Below are 21055 nucleotides of genomic sequence, written 5' to 3'. Positions count from 1 at the left end.
TGGCGGCGATAGCATGGTAGCTAGCCATGCACACCATTTGCACAGGTTACATTGCTAGGCTAGGTTACGTGACTGGCAGAGTTAGCACGAATGAAAATAATATCCAACCTTAATTCATATCTGAGTGACCCAGTTAGAAGCACTTCGGACCAGAAGATCAGTCTCTCTCACACACAGATGTCTGATTTATGAACAAGTTAGGTTGCTGTTCATCAATTAATAGCTGAAGTTAACCTTCACTTACCGTCATGGCCATAGTGGTCCCCGTCTCACTTTATAGTCACCCTTTCTTGACTTCAATGAAAATATATACTTGTTTTATAAAAAGTAAAATAAAGACCTGTTTCTTGACCTCATATTTAACTGTTAACAGCACTGTAACAGTAAAACTTGTAATTTCTAACCTACATTGTTAATAAATGTAACTGTTAAATTATTTCTAACATTTTTGTAACATTTAAATTTTCTCTAAACATTTTACTTGTCGAAATTATTATTATTTTAAGTAGTATTAGTAGTTGTAGTAAAAAAAAAAGCTTCAAAACTGGACCTTTAATCTAGGGGTGTTGTGAGGGGGGGACATCCTTGCCCCACGCCCCCATTCCATCTGTATTCGCCCCTGCTTTGGTCGTTTGAGCACAAAGAATGGCTAACATTTATTTATGCAGAAAACATGACCAGATTTACAGGTCAGAAAGTTTTATTGCGTTTTCACATCATGTGGTCCTCAGAAAGAGAGTTTAGGTGCATTTGAGTGGAAAATAGTGTTAGTTGTTGATGCGTCACGGAGGATCAGCTGTTTTAACGAGCAGATACGGAGCGGCTCAACTCAGCTCTAAATAAAGGAGGAAAAAAGCATAAGCATGTCTTTGTAAAGCTCAGTGCAGGTGTGCTGTTGTCACTGCACTTTAAGAGGTGACGAGTCGTAGCTGCTACAAAAAAAAGTGCGGATGAAAAGCTCACAGCTCGCTTTACTTCGTAAAAAAAAAAAAATACAAATCCGTAGGCCATCAGGCCAGCGGGCAAATGCCCGGTGTACAATACTATCAGTCCAGCGGTGGCAGACACGGATTATCTGGAATTTTGTTTGGCAAGTTTTCAAGGCCGCTACTGCCATCTACTGGCCTGTAGTGTTCATGGCAGTATTCGCCCCAAGAAGTACTAAGCGTCTGGGTACCAGTAGATGGCAGTGTTCTATTTATTTTAACCCAGTTATATCAGATGGTGGCTTTTTTTCTACAAATTACGTTTAAAAACAAAACAACAACAAAAAAAAAAAACATTACAAGACAGCTCTGCGGTTGGATGCATGAAGCTCTTCAGCAGCAGGAGGTGGTCGTGAGATGTTACAGCTTGTTACTCCACTACACGATGCAGGACGCGCGATTAACCTGAAACTCGGTCCAAAAAATTCTCGCACGAATGAAAAATCATCTGAAAAATGGCCAAAACACGCACAATGTAAAGCCAACATTTATGTGCCAAGATAAGGCTTTTCAGAACTGACCAATTGATCTTTGTTGTATCTGTTTTCATTATTTATTATTGCATTTTAACCTGTGAAGTGCTTTGTGACTTATGTCTGTGAAAGGCACTATAGAAATAAATTTACTTACTTACTTACTAATATTGAGTGCACGTTTTACAACATCATAAAAGTTTTAAAACATGCACACATCATCAAACGTGTGCATGGTATTAATTAAAACATGCGCACACTCTCTCCACATGCAAAACATTTTGCGATGACACGTCCAGGGCCCCGTAAAAATGCCTGTTTTTACAAATAAAATGGAATATTTTACAAAAGCAAATTTATCTTTAAACCAACACACGACACGTCACATTAATGTGTTGGTTTGCATAATGAATGACTGAACCAGTCAGTGTTTAGCAGAGGCACTTTTACCCAGAATGCTTTGCAGTCTGTTTGTTACAAAACCTCAGAATTAGTGCCTTATTCAACATTAAAAAATATGTGTTATATTTTAACGTTGTACAAATGACAGAATTGACATTAATGGAGTTATTCTATCAGTATTTTCACAAAACCATAAGTTAGTATGACTTTATTTTTCAAGACCTCCGCATGACCGGAGCGTTGTAATTGAAAAATGATGATTATGATTAGTAGAAAGCTGATTTTGTGGGTGCTCTCAGGATTCGTCTGTGCTGTGTTCTACAGGGGGCAGCATAGTCAAACATTCTGGCTCATTCTTTGGGTCTTTTGTCGCTTTTGAGGCTTTCAAAAGCGATCGTGTTAAAAATTAATTTCAGATTCTTAGTGATTGCAAATGTACTAGAGACAACACCGGAATTTATCAGCTATCGATTATCTGTAACTTCCGATACATTAATTTTTTGATTATCTCTGTGTGTGTGTGTGTGTGTGTGTGTGTATATATGTGTATGTGTATATGTGTATATGTATATATATATATATATATATATATATATGTGTATGTGTATATGTGTATATGTATATGTGTATATATATATATATATGTGTATGTGTATATGTGTATATGTATATGTGTATATATATATATATATATATATATATATATATATATATATACATATGTGTGTGTATGTAGAGTAATTAATTGCCTATATGGTTATATCAGCTATGGATAAATGACTATTTTTGATGCTGTGCCATCTGGGGGATCAAAGATTGCGAGTGTTCAGCTTTGCTTGATCCTTGCCTTTTATACATTGAAGTACTTCCAGATTTCTTGAAATTAATATAGAAATAATAAAATGATATGTTTAATCATATTATGCAATGTACCTGGAGAAATATGCAGATCCCTTCCCAGCTTTCTTTTAGAAACATTTTTAAACATTTCAATTTTGTCACACATTTGTTGAGAAATCCTCTGCCCATCTTTGCTTCTGAAAGGGTCAACCTTTTGTGGACACTGGTTTTGCAACAAGTCATTATTACAATCACCTGTTGACATCACTTGTTTGAAGTAGCATTATTAGAGCCCAACTGATATGAAGTTTTTGAGAAATAAATTATTCACAATACCAATATATTTGCCAGTATATACATATATATACTTAGATCAGTCAGTATAGTAGGCCTACCTATCACAATAATGTTAAGTCATTATTCCTGATTCCAATTTCAGATGAGTTTGCTAAAATATTTCACTATGAAGGGTGACCATGTGGCATCATGTATGCATTAATGGGCTGCCTCTTGGGGAATTACTTTATGATCAAGCCTGAGTTATTTTTCCAAAAACCTAGAAAAATTAAATACACGTAACAAGGCTGCAAGCTTTGCCACCAAGGTGAATATGCCTCATGCATTGGTACATTGATGTATGTATAAATGAAGGCTAAATGCAACTTTCTGTGGTAACATTGTTATATACTTTGAGCTATGATATTTGACAATTATTCCATTGTAAATTAAATTGTCCCATTACATTTCTACAAAATGGGGACAGTTTCTCATTGGCTTCTTTTCCCTTCCCCATCACTGCCACAGCATTTTCCATATTGTACCAACTTTTGGAATTGGACTAAAACTGTATCCTAATTGTCAGTATTTTGGGACCTTCAAATTCAAAGGTATGTCAGACTCTGTTTTTAAATGTAAAGCATCTTCATTCTTCTATCTCCTGCCAGGTTGATGAGACAACAGAACGGGAGGAGGGTTGGTTATATGGGAGCAGACAGGGGAAGTTTGGCTGGTTCCCAGAGAGCTATGTAGAGAGAATGACCACATCAAAGTCGACAAACAGCACTGCTGCTCCTGTTGTGGCTCCCAAAATACCGCTCCAGTCACAGCTTTCTCTTGCACTTGAAGCCGCTAAGGCAGCTGGGACAAAGTCTGCCTTCACACCAACACACTCTGTGAACCCTGGCCCTTCGGACACCCAAGGACAGGTGAGATGTTTGTAGAGGTAACAAATGGGACACCTTCTGTAGTAGTTTCATGTGGCTGGAATGAGTTATTTTGCATTCTGTCATGTTTCCTGCTCATATTTCTGTCTACAGGTTGTGGGAAATCTGGTAGCCAAAGCTCTGTGTTCCTGGACAGCAAAGACCGACAGCCATCTGAACTTCAATAAGGATGATGTCATTCATGTCCTGGAGCAGCAGGAGAACTGGTGGCTGGGAGAGCTGGATGGGAAACAGGGCTGGTTCCCCAAGACGTATGTTACAGTGCTTGGAGAAGAAGAATCTGCAGAGTAAGTTCACATGCACAGATTTTGTGTTCAACAGTTAAGATAGTTCTTTGTGTCATTGTTTGTTATGGTAAAACAAGCCAGGCTGGAATAGTGATTCTGCCTCAAGACTGGTGAAACAAGAACTACAGTACATTCATTTCCTTTTCCTTTCTAGCTACATAGCATTGCTCAAATACCTTTTTTTTGTGTGGTGTGTTTTTGTAACTCAGATATTTGTAAAAAACCATGTAGTAACTGTTAGCCTGGCCTAAGCAGTGGATCATCCCTCTAAGAATGGTCTGCTTAAAGTTTGTTCTTCATCGTCATTGAATTTTCAATAGGCAGCCAGGTAGGGGTCAATTGAAGAATTACACACACACACACACACACACACACACACACACACACACACACACACACACACACACACACACACACACACACACACACACACACACACACACACACACACACACACACACACACACACACACACACACACACACTCACCTTCAACCACTTATCCAAGATCAGGTTGCGGGGAAAAGAATTTTGTAGGGGTTAAAATAAAAAAATAAAATAAAATGCTCCAATCATATTGAAAACTATACCACATTATTTTTCTGAACATAAAGATTCAGAAAATGTATAGCTTGGACTATCTGTGACTAAATATTATGGGGTAAAAACAAAAAGAAGGGTGACAAAGGTCAGTTTCAGTTTGTACAGGGGTTAAAAGTTAAAGTTGTTCCAATTTTGGAAAAAAGTGGTGCAAATTATTAGTTGAGCTAATAGGATTAAAAAATGGAATAGTTTTGACAGTGCTGAATGTTTGGTCTGCAAAGTAAAGGTCAAACAATGTCAACATCCATTGGATTCTATGATATGTGACATACACTGAACAAAAATATAAATGCAACACTTACTTTTGCTCCTATTTTTCATGAGCTGAACTCAAAGATCTAAAGCATTTTCTATATACACAAAAGGCCTATTTCTCTCAAATATTGTTCACAAATCTGTCTCGATCTGTTTTAGTTAGCACTTCCTTTTGCCAACATAATCCATTCCACCTCACAGGTGTGGTATATGCTTATTAGACAGCATGATTGTTGCACAAGTGTGCCTTAGGCTGGTCACAATATTGTAATATTGTACAAGATTGACACATTTTGGCAGAGTTATGGTCCTTGATTAACAGCCCTAGTCACTGCCAGTTTCATGAGTTGGTGTCTGAATTCTGAAATCAACTGTCACATACTTTGAAATGTTATCAGAATGTAGTTAGCACTTGTACCAAAGCAGCATTTGCCAGCAGGGGATATTATGCTCTCAGAGCACTCTTTTTTTTTTTTTTTTTTTTTAAATCTCAGTTGTTTTCAAGGAAGTTTCACTGCTTGAGTTTTATTCAGTTTTAGGTTGTCTGTGTGCAGTATATGCAATAATGTTGTGCTTTTGAAATCCACAAATGCGCTTGCATTGAGTGGAGTGCGTATCCCACTCTAAGATTTCTACAGGCTGGAGACCACAGAAAGATCTAGGCGTGGGTTAACATCATATTTATGATGGGGACATTTGGAATTTACTCTCTTGCTCAAGGACACTGCAACAATTTTGTCATAATCTCAGAGCTTGGGAAGTACATTCTTGTCATCGTGTTTGACAGCAGCATATTGTTGGTGGGAATTTCTATACCAGGACAGGGAATATTTTCAAATGTCATTGGTACAACGGCCAAGACAAATAAGCATAAATAATTGATAGAATAAATAGCAGGGCAGGGGTGGTGGCCAAGTGGTTAATGCGGTTGGTTTCAGTTCAGAAGGCTCCGGGTTCAAATCCCACCCCTGCCACATTTCTCCATGTAATGTGGAGTTGTCAGGAAGGGCATCCGACACAAAACTTGTGCCAAATCAACATGCAGCTCTACCTTGGATCTGCTGTGGTGACCCCGAGTGAAAACGAGGGAGCAGCCAAAGGGAATTGCTTTAAATTGATAGAATAAATTGAATTTTTTTTTTTTCTTTTCTGTATTTGCAGTCTGAAGAACCCACATCCTGATGGTCCAGACTGTGGTGATAGCCAGCAGTTTGAAGGTATAATGAGACACTTTCAAGTTAATGAAAATAACGGCCCCGACACTAAATATCCCGACCGATCCCAACCAATTATGTGGGCTTTCTGAAGTTTTGCATGTTTGGGTGGTTATGACGGGGTGGTAACATGATGTAGACAGCAGCATGTAAATGAAGATTTTGCATGTTAATGACTGTAAAGCATGAAATTTAATTCAATTAGCCAGTTGCAGCTACGCACAAAATAAAATTAACACATTTTACCTGAAAATGTCATTTACTGAGCATGTACCGAACCAAAAAATGAATGTGCCTTTGAAATGGTTTATCACAGGAAGTGCATAGTGTTTGTCACAAGTCCAAATTCAGCACGACTCGCATTTAACTGTCTGTTTAAGGTGAATATCTGCAAGCGTGTGCTCTCACCACAGTACATTCACTCCGCTGTTAATATATTCTTTTCACTTACACATAGTCGGAAGGGACTTGATATGGAATAAAAATCATTTCTGTATGTTGTTTTACTCTATGTAGATGGGCGTGACTGCTGTACATACTGTCCAAGGAGCTGTTCACGGCCCTGACAATAGACTGGTGCTGACCACTGTCAGCCCCCGAGCTGGACAGACACACAGAACATTCAACTTGTATTTCTTTTTCAAAGACGTGATAAATGTCACATTTTATTTAGTTTTTTGTTTATTTAATTTAATGTTAATTTTGTTTAATTGGGGCATTTTCTGTGTTAAAGAAGATTGAGTTTAAAAAATGAAAGGAATGCATATCCAAACAGCTCAGAGGGAATGACTGTTTCATGCATGCCTGTGTTTATCTTGCAGCACTGGCTCAGTTAGCACCAAGTTTTCAAATGTGCTTACAGATGCAATTTCAGCTCCAGAAACATGTTTTAGCCTTGATAAATCGTGCTGTGTGCATGCATGTTCAACAGCCACAATATTGCACACTCGGGTGGACAAATTGCATATATGCATGAATGTAAAATTGCAAACTGGGCATACATGCTATTTTGCACAAGGAAAGGATGCTATCCTCATTTATACCATGGTCAGTGAGAATTCCACGTCTAACTGGCGTGCGTTATTTTCGTGTATACGCACACGTAGTTCGGCGAGTTAAGTCACTGTTATAATCACTCCGCTCTGGTCAACACCATAGCAACGTGCAAATCAGTTGGTGCAGATCAGCTGTGTTTTGACAGGTGAATGACAGAAATGTGATAAAACATGGATTTCTAAGTGAATTTTAATATTTTTGACTAAAATAAAACTTTTGAGGAATGGAAAGAGGAGGGGAGCAAACGAGAAGAACAGCAAAAGCAACGGCGTAAAGATTTAACATCGGACGAACTGGACAAGATTGAAGATGGGAAAGAAGAGCACGGTTCTAGCCTTACGGGCTGCCAGAGCGCTCCGTATCAAAACAGCGAGCGTAGTTTCTGGACCTGTTGCCAGAGTTGGCCGCAGCTCCACAAAGCAGAGAGGGGGCAGTGTGAGTGGCCCGCTGCGGTGCTTACCGAGCCCGCAGACACGGTAAGCGCATCGGAGGCAAAATGTCTTGAGACTGGCATAAAATAGTCCCAAATACTTACGCATTTTTTATCAAGTTCTGTTAACTTAAATAAATATCTATGTTAGCTCACTGTGTGGGACCATGGTATAAGCGATTAAATAACTCGAAGCCGTGCATTATACAGTTTGAGTGCACTTCGCAGAGTAACACCACTGTGCTTCACGTCGTGGTGTTTTAGACTCCGCGTCGTGCATTCAAACCGTATAATGCACGGCTTCTCGTCGTTTAATCCTTACTGAACACATTGGTAAATCAGCATCCAAAGTTTTTTTTTTTTTTTTTTTTTTTTTTTGCAGTGCTATGGTGCACATTTTTACACTTGCCAACCTTTAGTAAAGTGCTCCTAATGTGTTTGGAACGTTGTCATGTGAGATAAAAAGCAAGACTAGATTTAATGTCATTATTTATGCATTTGTGTGTGTTTGTACATGTCAAACGTGCAATAAAATCTGTATTTCAGTTTCATAGAAATACCTGTAACCTGTTTAAATCTATTATACATAATATTAACAAGCCTAAACGGTACTGCTGTTCAATAATGTTTGTTTCTGTTCATGTTCTACTCCCCAGAATATGTGGCTTTGTACACATATGAGTCTCCTCAGCACGGCGATCTAACATTTACTGAAGGAGATGTAATCTTGGTGAGCCAGAAAGAAGGAGAGTGGTGGCACGGCTCTATAGGTGACCGCACAGGAGTGTTCCCTGGCAACTACGTCAAACCTAAAGAGACAGATGTAAGCGCTACTGTAGCTACCATTAAGTTCATGTCAGAGAAGTCTTGAATAAAGCAGCTCTCACACGCGGTCACATTTAGAGTCAATTTTGGCATTCTGCTTGACTCAAGTTGAGGAACGTTTAGTCAGTGCAATGTGACGCTCAGGTTTCACAGCATGCACTGGAAGAGTTAACCCCAGATATCAAGAGTTGTGGAGTTTGCCTGGAGCTGCACTGAGATGTGCCGGGAAAGGATGGGATAGTCTGTCTGACTTACAGAAAAAATAGACTATTCCTGACATTTACCTAGAGGTGTGCATGCTTGGTGCAGAACACAGAAAATCAGCCAAGGTGCACTGTGTTTTAAGTCTGCCCCTTAGGGTGCAATATGGTGCCAAACCTGGTCCGATGTGAGACTAGTTTCATTGATCTAGTTTTATTATTAGTAAACTTTGTGGTAGTTTATTGAATTGCAGGATATTGTAATGTCTTTCTGACATAGTGTATTTTCCTTGTTCTATATTTTTAAATGATAATGTAAAAAAGTTTTAACCATTTTAGTTATTTATTTTTTTGTCTCAGACATCAAGCACATCTGGAAAGAAAAAGCCAGGTAGACTTACAATTTTTAAATTTATTTATAGTTATTCTTCTACAACACAATTTGTGTGTGTGTGTGTGTGTGTGTGCGTGCGTGCGTGCAGGGAGTTGTCATTTTTGTTGCTGTTCATTGTTGGTTTTGTGTCTTTGTGGTTGTATGCACAGAGATAGCGCAGGTGATTAAGGCCCAGTCCTCCACAGGATCAGCTCAACTGAATTTAGTTCCTGGTCAGCTAATTGTCATCCTTGCCAAGAACACCTCTGGATGGTGGCTTGGAGAACTGCAGGTCAGTGTTTTAATCTGTTCACTTGCATGTGGTGTAGCCTGCAGTGAGCAAAATCAGGACCCCTCAAATGCTGTGGTACCTGTGGGCTAACATTGACACAGTCAAATTACTCAGCATTTTGATCTACAACCCCAATTCCAATGAAGTTGGGACGTTGTGTAAAATGTAAATAAAAAGAGAATACAATGATTTGCAAATCCTCTTCAAAATTGAATACACCACAAAGACAAGATATTTAATGTTCAAACTGATAAACTTTATTGTTTTTGTGCAAATATTTGCTCATTTTGAAATGGATGCCTGCAACACGTTTCAAAAAAGCTGGGACAGTGGTATGTTTACCACGGTGTTACATCAGCTTTCCTTCTGACAACACTCAATAAGCGTTTGGGAACTGAGGACACTAATTGTTGAAGCTTTGTAGGTGTAATTCTTGCTTGATGTACGACTTCAGTTGTTCAACAGTTCGGGGTCTCCGTTGTCGTATTTTCCGCTTCATAATGTGCCACACATTTTCAATGGGCAACAGGTCTGGACTGCAGGCAGGCCAGTCTAGTACCCGCACTCTTTTACTACGAAGCCACACTGTTGTAACACGAGCAGAATGTGGCTTGGCATTGTCTTGCTGAAATAAGCAGGAACATCCCTGAAAAAGACGTTGCTTGGATGGCAGCATGTGTTGCTCCAAAACCTGGATGTACCTTTCATCATTGATGGTGCCATCACAGATGTGTAAGTTGCCCATGCCATGCGCACTAACACACCCCCATACCATCACGGATGCTGGCTTTTGAAATTTGCGCTGGTAACAATCTGGATGGTCTTTTTCCTCTCTTGTCCGGAGGACACGACATCCATGATTTACAAAAACAATTTGAAATGTGGACTCATCAGACCACAGCACACTTTTCCACTTTGCATCTGTCCATTTCAAATGAGCTCGGGCCCAGAGAAGGTGGCAGCATTGTTGATGTATGGCTTTTGCTTTGCATGGTAGAGTTTTAACTTGCACTTGTAGATGTAGCGATGAACTGTGTTAACTGACAATGGTTTTCTGAAGTGTTCCTGAGTCCATGCGGTAAGATCCTTTACACAATGATGTCGGTTTTTAATGCAGTGCCGCCTGAGGGATCAAAGGTCACGTGCATTCAGTGTTGGTTTTCGGCCTTGCCGCTTACGTGTAGAAAGATTCTCTCCAGATTTTCTGAATCTTCTGATTATATTATGGTCTGTAGATGATGGAATCCCTAAATTCCTTGCAATTGAACGTTGAGAAAAGTTTTTCTTAAAGGTGATAGAGAGAGGTTGAATGGGGCATTAATCCTTGTTCTGTGATGTGATATGTAGCCCAAAAAAAATTGGTTGGGTCTGTAATGGCTCAGAACCTTCCTAAAAGGCTCTCTGAAACAGCTATGTTACTATGCTGGGTTTAGAATGCCTCGTTTGCCTTTAATGGCATCGTTTCGGAGCTTATTTGGCAACCTCATTATGAAATGCAAGTAGGTGGCACTGATGGTTGCCGTTGTTTTATTGGCTGCCCTTGCTCTCACTGAAAAGAAAGCATTATTTATTTATTTTCATTGCTTTTATATTTTCTGTTGTGTTTCTATTCAGGTTTTTTTTGCCTCTTTCTCTAAAATTGTATATAATAATCATTAGATTATTAATATATAAACAAAAATAAATTTAAGAAATATTACAATTTGAAAACAAATGCACCTGAATGTGATGATAGCTGCAATGCTAACTTTTAACATTGAAAATGCCATAGACATGCTAACGCGTTAGCATCGCTCCCGTTTTTAAGTTATAAAATACATCTATCAACTGTTTCAGAAGAACATAACAGGTCGGTTTAACATAGAAAAGGTAAATAATACTTACAGACGTATGCTCTTTAGGGTTTTAGCAGGAGAAAATTAAGCAAAAGAAAGAAAGAATAATCGAAGTATTGCTTCAATCTGCGAAGCACTGCTTCGATTGGTTCAAGGTTCAAAGCAAAGCCGCGCTGCAGAAAAGTTGTTTACGGACCCGCTGCAGGGTCTGTAATCAATACAGAAATTATAATTTTCCTGACAAACACCCCCCAAAACAACGGCCACTCTGAAGGACCGATAACATAATCGTTAAGCACAAAGCTTATTGATGTCGGTGGATCGAGTCATTTCTTAACGATACCCAAAAGGAACCGGTTCTCGATACACATCCCTAGCTGCTAAGGGGTTAGCTCTTTCCCTTTAGAGGAACAAACCAGAGCTAACGTGCCATTCTAACCTGCAATTCTTACAACAGGAATATGGCGCAACACAAATAAAAAAAAAAAAAAGAAAATGTGATACTCACAGGCTGTACTGATTGCTGGGGTTGATTTTGTTGCAGAGTCGGAACTGACCCTCTACTGAGTATTAAATGCTGACTGAAGCCAGCTCGAAATCATGCAAGGTTTGTGAAACAGTCCTCCGTGAAATGTGCAGAGCAAAGAAATAGTTGGCGGTTGTATGTACTGGGGATGCGGTTAAAAATGAATAAAAGCCAGTGATCGCGTACATTGCTTTCCGTGGGAAGATCGTAGTCCGCTAAAACAGCCTGGGAAAGCACACCTGTAGCTTGCCATTGCTTCTCTTCGAGTGTTACGAATGGGTGGGCACAACCTTATGAATAATTAATTTTGAAAGGGCATGTGTGAAAGGGTGTGTGTGTGTGTGTGTGGGGGGGGGGGCTACTGGTGAAAAAGTGACATAAGTTTTCTCTCAAAAACGGATTGGCCTGTTTTCTAGGGGCAATTCAAAAAAGGAGAAATACTTGAAACAGAGGTTCTGAAACTTGCTGGCACTTCGTGTGTATTCCCCACAGCGGGGAGACTCTGAACTAACACCAAAAACATGAAAAAGATGACTTTGATTCTCTATCCCCTTTAAACTGTTGGATTTTTTTTTTCACACAGTTGTTCACAAAATGGTGATCCTCACCCCATCTTTGCTTGTGACCAGCTGAGCCTTTTGGGGATGCTCCTTTTATACCCAGTCATGACACTCACCTGTTTTCAATTAGGTGTTCTTTGAGCATCCATCAACTTTCCCAGTCTTTTGTTGCCCCGTCCCAACTTTTTTGAAATGTGTTGCAGGCATCCATTTCAAAATGAGCAAATATTTGCACAAAAACAATAAAGTTTATCAGTTTGAACATTAAATATCTTGTCTTTGTGGTGTATTCAATTGAATATAGGTTGAAGAGGATTTGCAAATCATTGTATTCTGTTTAAATTTACATTTTATGCAATGTCCCAACTTCATTGGAATTGGGGTTGTATTATTTTTCAGAGGAATGGAGTACACGAGCACTCCTTTGATTGAAAACCTCAATTAAGTTGCTGTTTTTATTTTACATATGGAACAGGATCACTTTGACTGATTTTTCTTCTGATATCAACTGGATTGAGACTAGAGTTTCTTTTTTAATGGATTTGTTACCAGTGAACAATTTGAACAATGAGGAAATGTTCTTGTTTTGTTGAACGTGCACTCTGTCAACTGTGTGTTGTCTCATCATAGGCACGTGGTAAAAAGCGACAGAAAGGGTGGTTTTCTTCTTCTAATGTCAAAATACTGGGTTCTAACAGCGGAAAGTCTACCCCGGCACCCCAACCAGGTGAGACAGACACACACCAGAACAGTAAAATGACTCACACAAAATTAACTTACGTTATTTATTTATTTCCCCATTTTTGCTGTGGTTCAGCCAAAGAAAAAAAAAAACTTTTTTTCTCTTTTATTTGGTCAATAAATTATTGTACAGGGATGAGAATTTTCTGCGGCTCTGTGGAGTTCAGAGTTTTTCTGAACTTCTGGGCCATTTCTGCGATCAGTATAAATCTGTTGAGAAATTTTGGGGGGGGGGGGTCGTACAGTGTGGGTCATCCGTGCGAATCTTTAGCGCTGCTGAAACTGCAAGCTAAAACGCGCAATGTCATTGGTTACTTTTTCTACAACAGCGAACTTTCAGCCTATCAGAATCTCTGTAATATATAAAGTCACTGAAAGTACCCGGATGTGGACATTTTGAGTCTCTGCAAATTTGATCTGTCGAGCTGCGTCTTTAACATGGCCAAAATTACAGAGAGAGAGAGAACGAAGACCGCGTTAAAGACATTGATAGTGGTGTAAAAAAAAAAAAGGTTTAAATGGACATATTTGGAGCGGGATGTGGACAGAGACAAGACTCTGTGAATTTGTCTGCAAGGTTGAGCTCCCCGGTAAAGCCTTCCGCACGCTATGTTCGGATTTTACCAACAAAACCTTGGAAGAACACTGCAAGACGAAGAAACATGTCATTATATTAATCTTAAAAGGACTAAACGGTCCAGAGTGTGGAAGAGGCACAGCGAGCCCCAAAGCCCACAGCACTCGTACCAGTCAGTAACCCAACATCCAGTGCTCAGGTGCATGTCCAATAATTCTATTCATGCAATCAAATTGTATTTACAATCCCTGAAATTTTTAAGTGTGGTGCAGGTACTGTGCAGGTAAGTGCAATTCAGTGCTGCAAAACCATCATTTTTATACAGATTCCTTGTTCCATTTATTTCATCATATAAAACCACTAACTTAATATATATATATATATATATATATATATATATATATATATATATATATATATATATATAATGGCTTTATTTTGACACAAAATGCGCTTTTTCTGAAAACGTGACTTGTGTGGAGAATAACGAAACAAAGGAACCCTTCTTTTGTGGCATATTATGGCAGCTGGCATCCTTAATGTTGTTGCATTACTGCCACCTGCTGCGTCAGTCCATTATAGCAGTACTAAATCCTCTCGATGAGTCCAGTGTCTTTTACGTATTTAAAAAGCCAACACTTCCCCTCTCACTTGACCTGATGGCTAAAATCCATCCTACAGAAACTTCTTTCAGGCCTTACAATTGATTTCCTTCAGTTTTTACTCTTTAATAGATAAACCATTCAAAAATGACAAAATATATTTTGTCTGCATGCCAAAAATCAGCCTGCATCAATTTTATTTTTATTTTTGGTAAATTTCATAGACTGCGGTACAGCTGGTGCACAGGATGTGTGCTTTTTAATGTTACTACTGTATGCTGTATGTGCCTGCGGCGTTTTCCTGCTGACTGACATAAGTAGTTGGGGTGCACACTCACATGGTGTGATTTCAGAATTTATTATGGGGCAATAATTTGTAAGCGCACGTGTAAATATGAATAAAGTCACTGTTTTATACCACAAATGTTGTTTTGATAGGTTTTAATCTCTTTAAATGATGCACATATACTTGCATGAAGTTTCAGTATATTTCAGAGCTCATTGCAAGTTAAGCAAAGACACTCAAAAGAACAGTTTTGGCAAGTTCAGTGATATCTGTCCAATGCTATGGCATTTATAGTAAGTACATGTGCTACACCACTAGGCAGGTATCACTGAAAGGTCTACATAGACAGATTCTGTTATTACAACAAGGCTTCCATATACCACAGCATACAAAAAATATAAAATGGAAATTCTTGAAATTAGGTCTCTCTAGTGGCCCCAAAATGCCTCTAAAATGCTCAAACCTGTGGGCCCCCACCAAAGGTGCTGCCCCTGGAAACCTGCTGGGGGCCTACAACGACCCCCAGGCCCCCTCTGATTTTCAGAGGTTTTTTTTCTTTGTCCATTCTCATTCCTGATTACAACCCCTGGCAATAATTATGGAATCACCGGCCTCGGAGGATGTTCATTCAGTTGTTTAATTTTGTAGAAAAAAAGCAGATCAGACATGACACAAAACTAAAGTCATTTCAAATGGCAACTTTCTGGCTTTAAGAAACACTATAAGAAATCAGGAAAAATAATTGTGGCAGTCAGTAACGGTTACTTTTTTAGACTAAGCAGAGGGAAAAAATGGAAAAAATATGGACTCACTCAATTCTGAGGAATAAATTATGGAATCACCCTGTAAATTTTCATTCCCAAAACTAACACCTGCATCAAATCAGATCTGCTCGTTAGTCTGCATCTAAAAAGGAGTGATCACACTTTGGAGAGCTGTTGCACCAAGTGGACTGACATGAATCATGGCTCCAACACGAGAGATGGCAATTGAAACAAAGGAGAGGATGATTAAACTCTTAAAAGAGGGTAAATCATCATGCAATGTTGCAAAAGATGTTGGTTGTTCACAGTCAGCTGTGTCTAAACTCTGGACCAAATACAAACAACATGAGAAGGTTGTTAAAGGCAAACATACTGGTAGACCAAGGAAGACATCAAAGCGTCAAGACAGAAAACTTAAAGCAGTATGTCTCAAAAATCGAAAATGCACAACAAAACAAATGAGGAACGAATGGGAGGAAACTGGAGTCAACGTCTGTGACCGAACTGTAAGAAACCGCCTAAAGGAAATGGGATTTACATACAGAAAAGCTAAACGAAAGTCATCATTAACACCTAAACAGAAAAAAACAAGGTTACAATGGGCTCATATTCAGTGATGAATCTCGAATCTGCATTGGGCAAGGTGATGATGCTGGAACTTTTGTTTGGTGCCGTTCCAGTGAGATTTATAAAGTTGTCTGCCTGAAGAGAACATGTAAATTTCCACAGTCATTGATGATATGGGGCTACATGTCAGGTAAAGGCACTGAGGAGATGGCTGTCATTACATCATCAATAAATGCACAAGTTTACGTTGATATTTTGGACACTTTTCTTATCCCATCAATTGAAAGGATGTTTGGGGATGATGAAATCATTTTTCAAGATGATAATGCATCTTGCCATAGAGCAAAAACTGTGAAAACATTCCTTGCAAAAAGACGCATAGGGTCAATGTCATGGCCTGCAAATAGTCCGGATCTTAATCCAATTGAAAATCTTTGGTGGAAGTTGAAGAAAATGGTCCATGACAAGGCTCCAACCTGCAAAGCTGATCTGGCAACAGCAATCAGAGAAAGTTGGAGCCAGATTGATGAAGAGTACTGTTTGTCACTCATTAAGTCCATGCCTCAGAGACTGCAAGCGGTTATAAAAGCCAGAGGTGGTGCAACAAAATACTAGTGATGTGTTGGAGCGTTCTTTTGTTTTTCATTATTCCATAATTTTTTCCTCAGAATTGAGTGATTCCATATTTTTTTCCCTCTGCTTGGTCTAAAAAAGTAACCGTTACTGACTGCCAGAATTTTTTTTCTGATTTCTTATAGTGTTTCTTAAAGCCAGGAAGTTGCCATTTGAAATAACTTTAGTTTTGTGAACATCCTCCGAGGCCGGTAATTCCATAATTTTTGCCAGGGGTTGTATAACTTTATTCAACATGTACACTTCTAGTTTTGACAGTTTCAAGACAGACAGAACCTTGCTCACTCTCTTGCTGCCTCCTTAAGGTGGGCGGGGGGGGGGGGGGGGGGGGGGGTTGGAACTTTAATGCATGCTGTGGTTTATTTGAATTAAACTTTTAAAGTTAGACTTTTCCCACATATATCCATCCATCTATCTATCCAGCCATCCATTTTTTTCCGCTTCATCCGAGGTCGGGTCGCAGGGGCAGCAGCTCAAGCAAAGCCGCCCAGACCTCCTGATCCACCCACACCTCCTCCAGCTCCACCGGGGGAAGGAGGACTATCGGTCGGCCTCGAAGAAATTCTGGCAAACCGTCTGACGTGTCCGGAGGCAGAAGCAGCTCTCCACCACCAACGCTGTCTACAGTGCGGGTGGGGAGCTGTTGACCCTGACTGGGGATGTTGTCAGGTGGTGGAAGGAATACTTTGAGGATCTCCTCAGTTCCATCGTCACGTCTTCCGAAGAGGAAGTAGAGACTGGGGACTCAGAGGCGGACTCATCCATTACCCAGGCCGAAGTCACCGAGGTGGTCAGAAAGCTCCTCTGTGGCAAGGCCCGTGGGGTGGATGAAATCCGTCCGGAGTACCTTAAGTCTCTGGATGTTGTGGGACTGTCTTGGTTGACACGTCTCTTCAACATCGTGTGGCGGTCGGGGACATTGCCTCTGGATTGGCAGACTGGGGTGGTGGGCCGTCGGTTTAAGACGGGGGACCGGCAGGTGTGTTCCAACTACAGGGGGATCACACTCCTCAGCCTGGAGAGAGAGTACTGGAGAGGAGAATTCGCCCGATAGTCGAACCTCGGATTCAGGAGGAGCAGTGTGGTTTTCATCCTGGTCGCGGCAGACTGGACCAGCTCTACACCCTCCATCGGGTGCCCGAGGGTTCATTGGAGTTCACCCAACCAGCCCACATGTTATGTGGATCTGGAGAAGGCGTTCGACCGTGTCCCTTGAGGTGCCCTGTGGGGGGTGTTCCGGCAGTACGGGGTCCTTTGTTAAGGGCTATCCAGTCCCTGTACAACCGCAGCAGGAGCTTGGTTCGCATTGCCAGTAGTAAGTCAAGCCTGTTTCCAGTGCACGTCGGCCTCTGCCAGGGCTGCCCTTTGTCACCAGTTCTGTTCATTACCTTTATGGACAGAATTTCTAGGCACAGTCAGGGTGTAGAGGGGGTCCGGTTTGGGAACCACAGAATCTTGTCTCTGCTGTTTGTGGACGATGTGGTTCTGTTGGCCTCATCAAATCAGGACCTTCAGCATGCACTGGAGCGGTTTGCAGCCGAGTGTGAAACGTCCGGTATGAAAATCAGCACATCCAAATCCGAGGCCATGGTTCTCGACCGGAAAAAGGTGCTTTGCCCTCTTCAGGTCAGTGGAGTGTCCTTGCCTCAAGTGGAGCAGCTTAAGTATCTAGGGGTATTGCTCACGAGAGAGGGACAGATGGAACGTGAGATCGACAGACGGATCGGTGCAGCATCTGCAGTGATGCGGTCGCTGTATCGGACCGTCGTGTTGAAGAGAGAGCTGAGCAGGGGGGCAGAGCTCTCAATTTACCGATCAGTCTAAGTTCTGACCCTCACCTATGGTCATGAGATTTGGCTCGTGGCCAAAAGAACAAGATCGTGAGTACAAGCGGCCGAGATGAGTTTCCTCCGCAGGGTGGCTGGGCGCTCCCTTAGACATGGGGGGGGGTGCAGCTCGGTCACTCGGGAGGAGCTCGGGAGTCGAGCCACTGCTCTTCCACGTCGAAAAGAGCCAGCTGAGGTGGCTCAGGCATCTTGAATGAATGAATGAAAACTGTTTATTTCGAACATTTGATACAACAACAATTACAAGATAGATCAGTAAAGACAACAACAAAAAAGTTCCTACTGTGTACCCAACATGTCCGAAAAGGGGTAGGGTGAAGCATCAGCTTATTTATCCCTACCCCTTCTTCCCCACAACCAGTAATACCCTTTGCCACATATACACATAGATTCCTACACACCTAAACCGATATCAATATATATATATATATATATATACATATACATACACATATATATATATACATACACACATCAACATACATACACATATACATACACATATATACACATATACATATATACACATATATATACACAAACATAAATATACACCTACACATACCTACTTACATACAAAATACTATATATTTACAAGCCGAAGCAAAAAACAAAAACACCCTAACCCTCATTACCCTTCCTCCTCCCTATACCCAGAAAAAAACATATTTTTGTACCGCTGTTTGAACTGGTTCATGCATGGACATTGCTTGAGCCCCACTCCCAATCTGTTCCACATCCTCACCCCACAGACAGAAATACAGAAACCTTTTAATGTTGTTCGTGCCCACTGATGCTTTAAATTAAATTTCCCCCTCAGACTGTAATCCCCTGATCTGTTAAAAACATATTTTTAATATTTGCTGGAAGTAAATTGTTTATTGCTTTATACACAATTTGTACTGTTTGAAAATGAACCAAGTCTGTGAATTTTAAGAATTTGGATTGTAAAAATAGTGGATTTGTATGATCTCTATAGCCAGTATTATGAATAATTCTTATAGCTCTTTTCTGCATTACTGATAGTGATTGTGTTGTACCTTTATAAGTATTACCCCATACCTCTGCACAGTACTGTAAATATGGTAAAACCAGTGAGCAGTAAAGAATGCGGAGTGAGTTGTGGTCCAGAATATGTTTCGCTTTGTTTAGAACTGAAATGCTTCTTGACAGTTTACTTTGTATATGTTTTATATGAGTCTTCCAGTTTATCTTATCTATTATCACCCCCAGAAACTTATTTTCATGTACCCTTTCAATATCTACCCCCTCGACTTGTAACTGAACCTGTATGTCTGTATTACAATAGCCAAATAACATGTATTTTGTTTTACTTAAGTTTAATGATAATTTGTTTCTGTCAAACCATATTTTCAATTTTCCCATTTCTATACTGATCCTCCTCAGTAACTCCTGCAAATCCCCCCCTGAACAAAAAATGCTTGTGTCATCTGCAAATAATACTAATTTTAATATTTTGGAAACATTGACAATATCATTTATATAAATTAGAAACAGTTTTGGACCCAATACTGACCCCTGTGGGACGCCACAAGCATTGTCCAAGCATGATGATGTATATTCCCCCAACTTCACAAACTGTTTTCTGTTACTTAAGTAGCTTCTCACCCAGTGCAACACCAACCCCCTAATCCCATACTGTTCAAGTTTATTGATTAATATGTCATGATTAATTGTATCAAAAGCCTTTTTAAGGTCTATAAATATTCCAACTGAATGTAATTTGTGGTCTATGGCGTTTGTAATCTCCTAAACTGATTCTATTAATGCAAGTGATGTTGAACTATGTGCTCTGAATCCATATTGACTATCAGTAAGTAATTTATGTTTATTTATGAATTTGTCTAATCTATTATTGAATAACTTTTCTAATAATTTGGAAATTTGTGGAAGCAAAGAAACAGGTCTATAATTTGTGAAGTGGTGTCTATCCCCAGTCTTATACAGCGGCACAACCTTAGCTATTTTCATTTGATTGGGAAATTTACCGGTTTGAAATGATAAGTTACAGATGTATGTTAATGGTTCTACAATCCATTCAATGACCTGTTTTACCACCACCATATCAATTTCATTTAAATCGGTAGATGTTTTATATTTACAATTATTCACAATGTCTATAATTTCATTTCCATCCACTGCTGTGAGGAACATTGAACAGGGATTTCTTCCTATAAGATTATTATCCCAATCCTCAGATTGGGAATCGGGAATTTTTTCTGCCAAGCTTGGTCCAATATTTACAAAAAAATTATTAAAACCGTTGACTACCTCATCCTTATTTTCCTTCTTGACATTATTATCAATGAAATACTGAGGGTAACTCTGTTTTTTATTACCATTTTTGATAATGCTATTTAATATATCCCATATTCCTTTAATATTGTTTTGTTATTATATAATATGTTACTATAATATTCCTTCCTACATACCCGTATAATATTAATCTATTTTTGTATTTCTTATATCTATTTTCTGCCTCTTTAGTCTTTAGTTTTATGAATTCTCTATACAGTGTATTTTTCTTATTACATGCATTTCGTAACCCTTTCGTCATCCATGGTCGAGCTTGGATTTTTTGTTTTCTGTAGTCTTAATTGGACAATTTTTATCATATAATGATGTAAATATTTGTAA

At 39.6% G+C, this 21055-nt stretch overlaps 1 protein-coding gene across 4 annotated transcripts in view; it reads left to right on the top strand.

Moving 5' to 3' along the window:
- itsn2b (intersectin 2b) overlaps nt 1-21055 on the top strand; it is a 110593-nt gene that overhangs the window by 52419 nt on the left and 37119 nt on the right. For all 4 annotated transcript variants that reach the window (XM_034187830.1, XM_034187816.1, XM_034187822.1 and 1 more), the window contains 7 exons: nt 3646-3906; nt 4018-4211; nt 6231-6286; nt 8426-8592; nt 9155-9185; nt 9338-9459; nt 13011-13107. In XM_034187830.1, coding sequence (XP_034043721.1) covers nt 3646-3906; nt 4018-4211; nt 6231-6286; nt 8426-8592; nt 9155-9185; nt 9338-9459; nt 13011-13107 — 928 coding nt within the window. The remainder of the gene's footprint in view (nt 1-3645; nt 3907-4017; nt 4212-6230; nt 6287-8425; nt 8593-9154; nt 9186-9337; nt 9460-13010; nt 13108-21055) is intronic.

The sequence above is a fragment of the Thalassophryne amazonica genome, chromosome 2 (assembly GCF_902500255.1).
Source record: "Thalassophryne amazonica chromosome 2, fThaAma1.1, whole genome shotgun sequence".
NCBI lineage: Eukaryota > Metazoa > Chordata > Actinopteri > Batrachoidiformes > Batrachoididae > Thalassophryne > Thalassophryne amazonica.
Note: the sequence above shows the minus strand (reverse complement) of the source record. Positions and strands in the feature narration are given on the sequence as shown.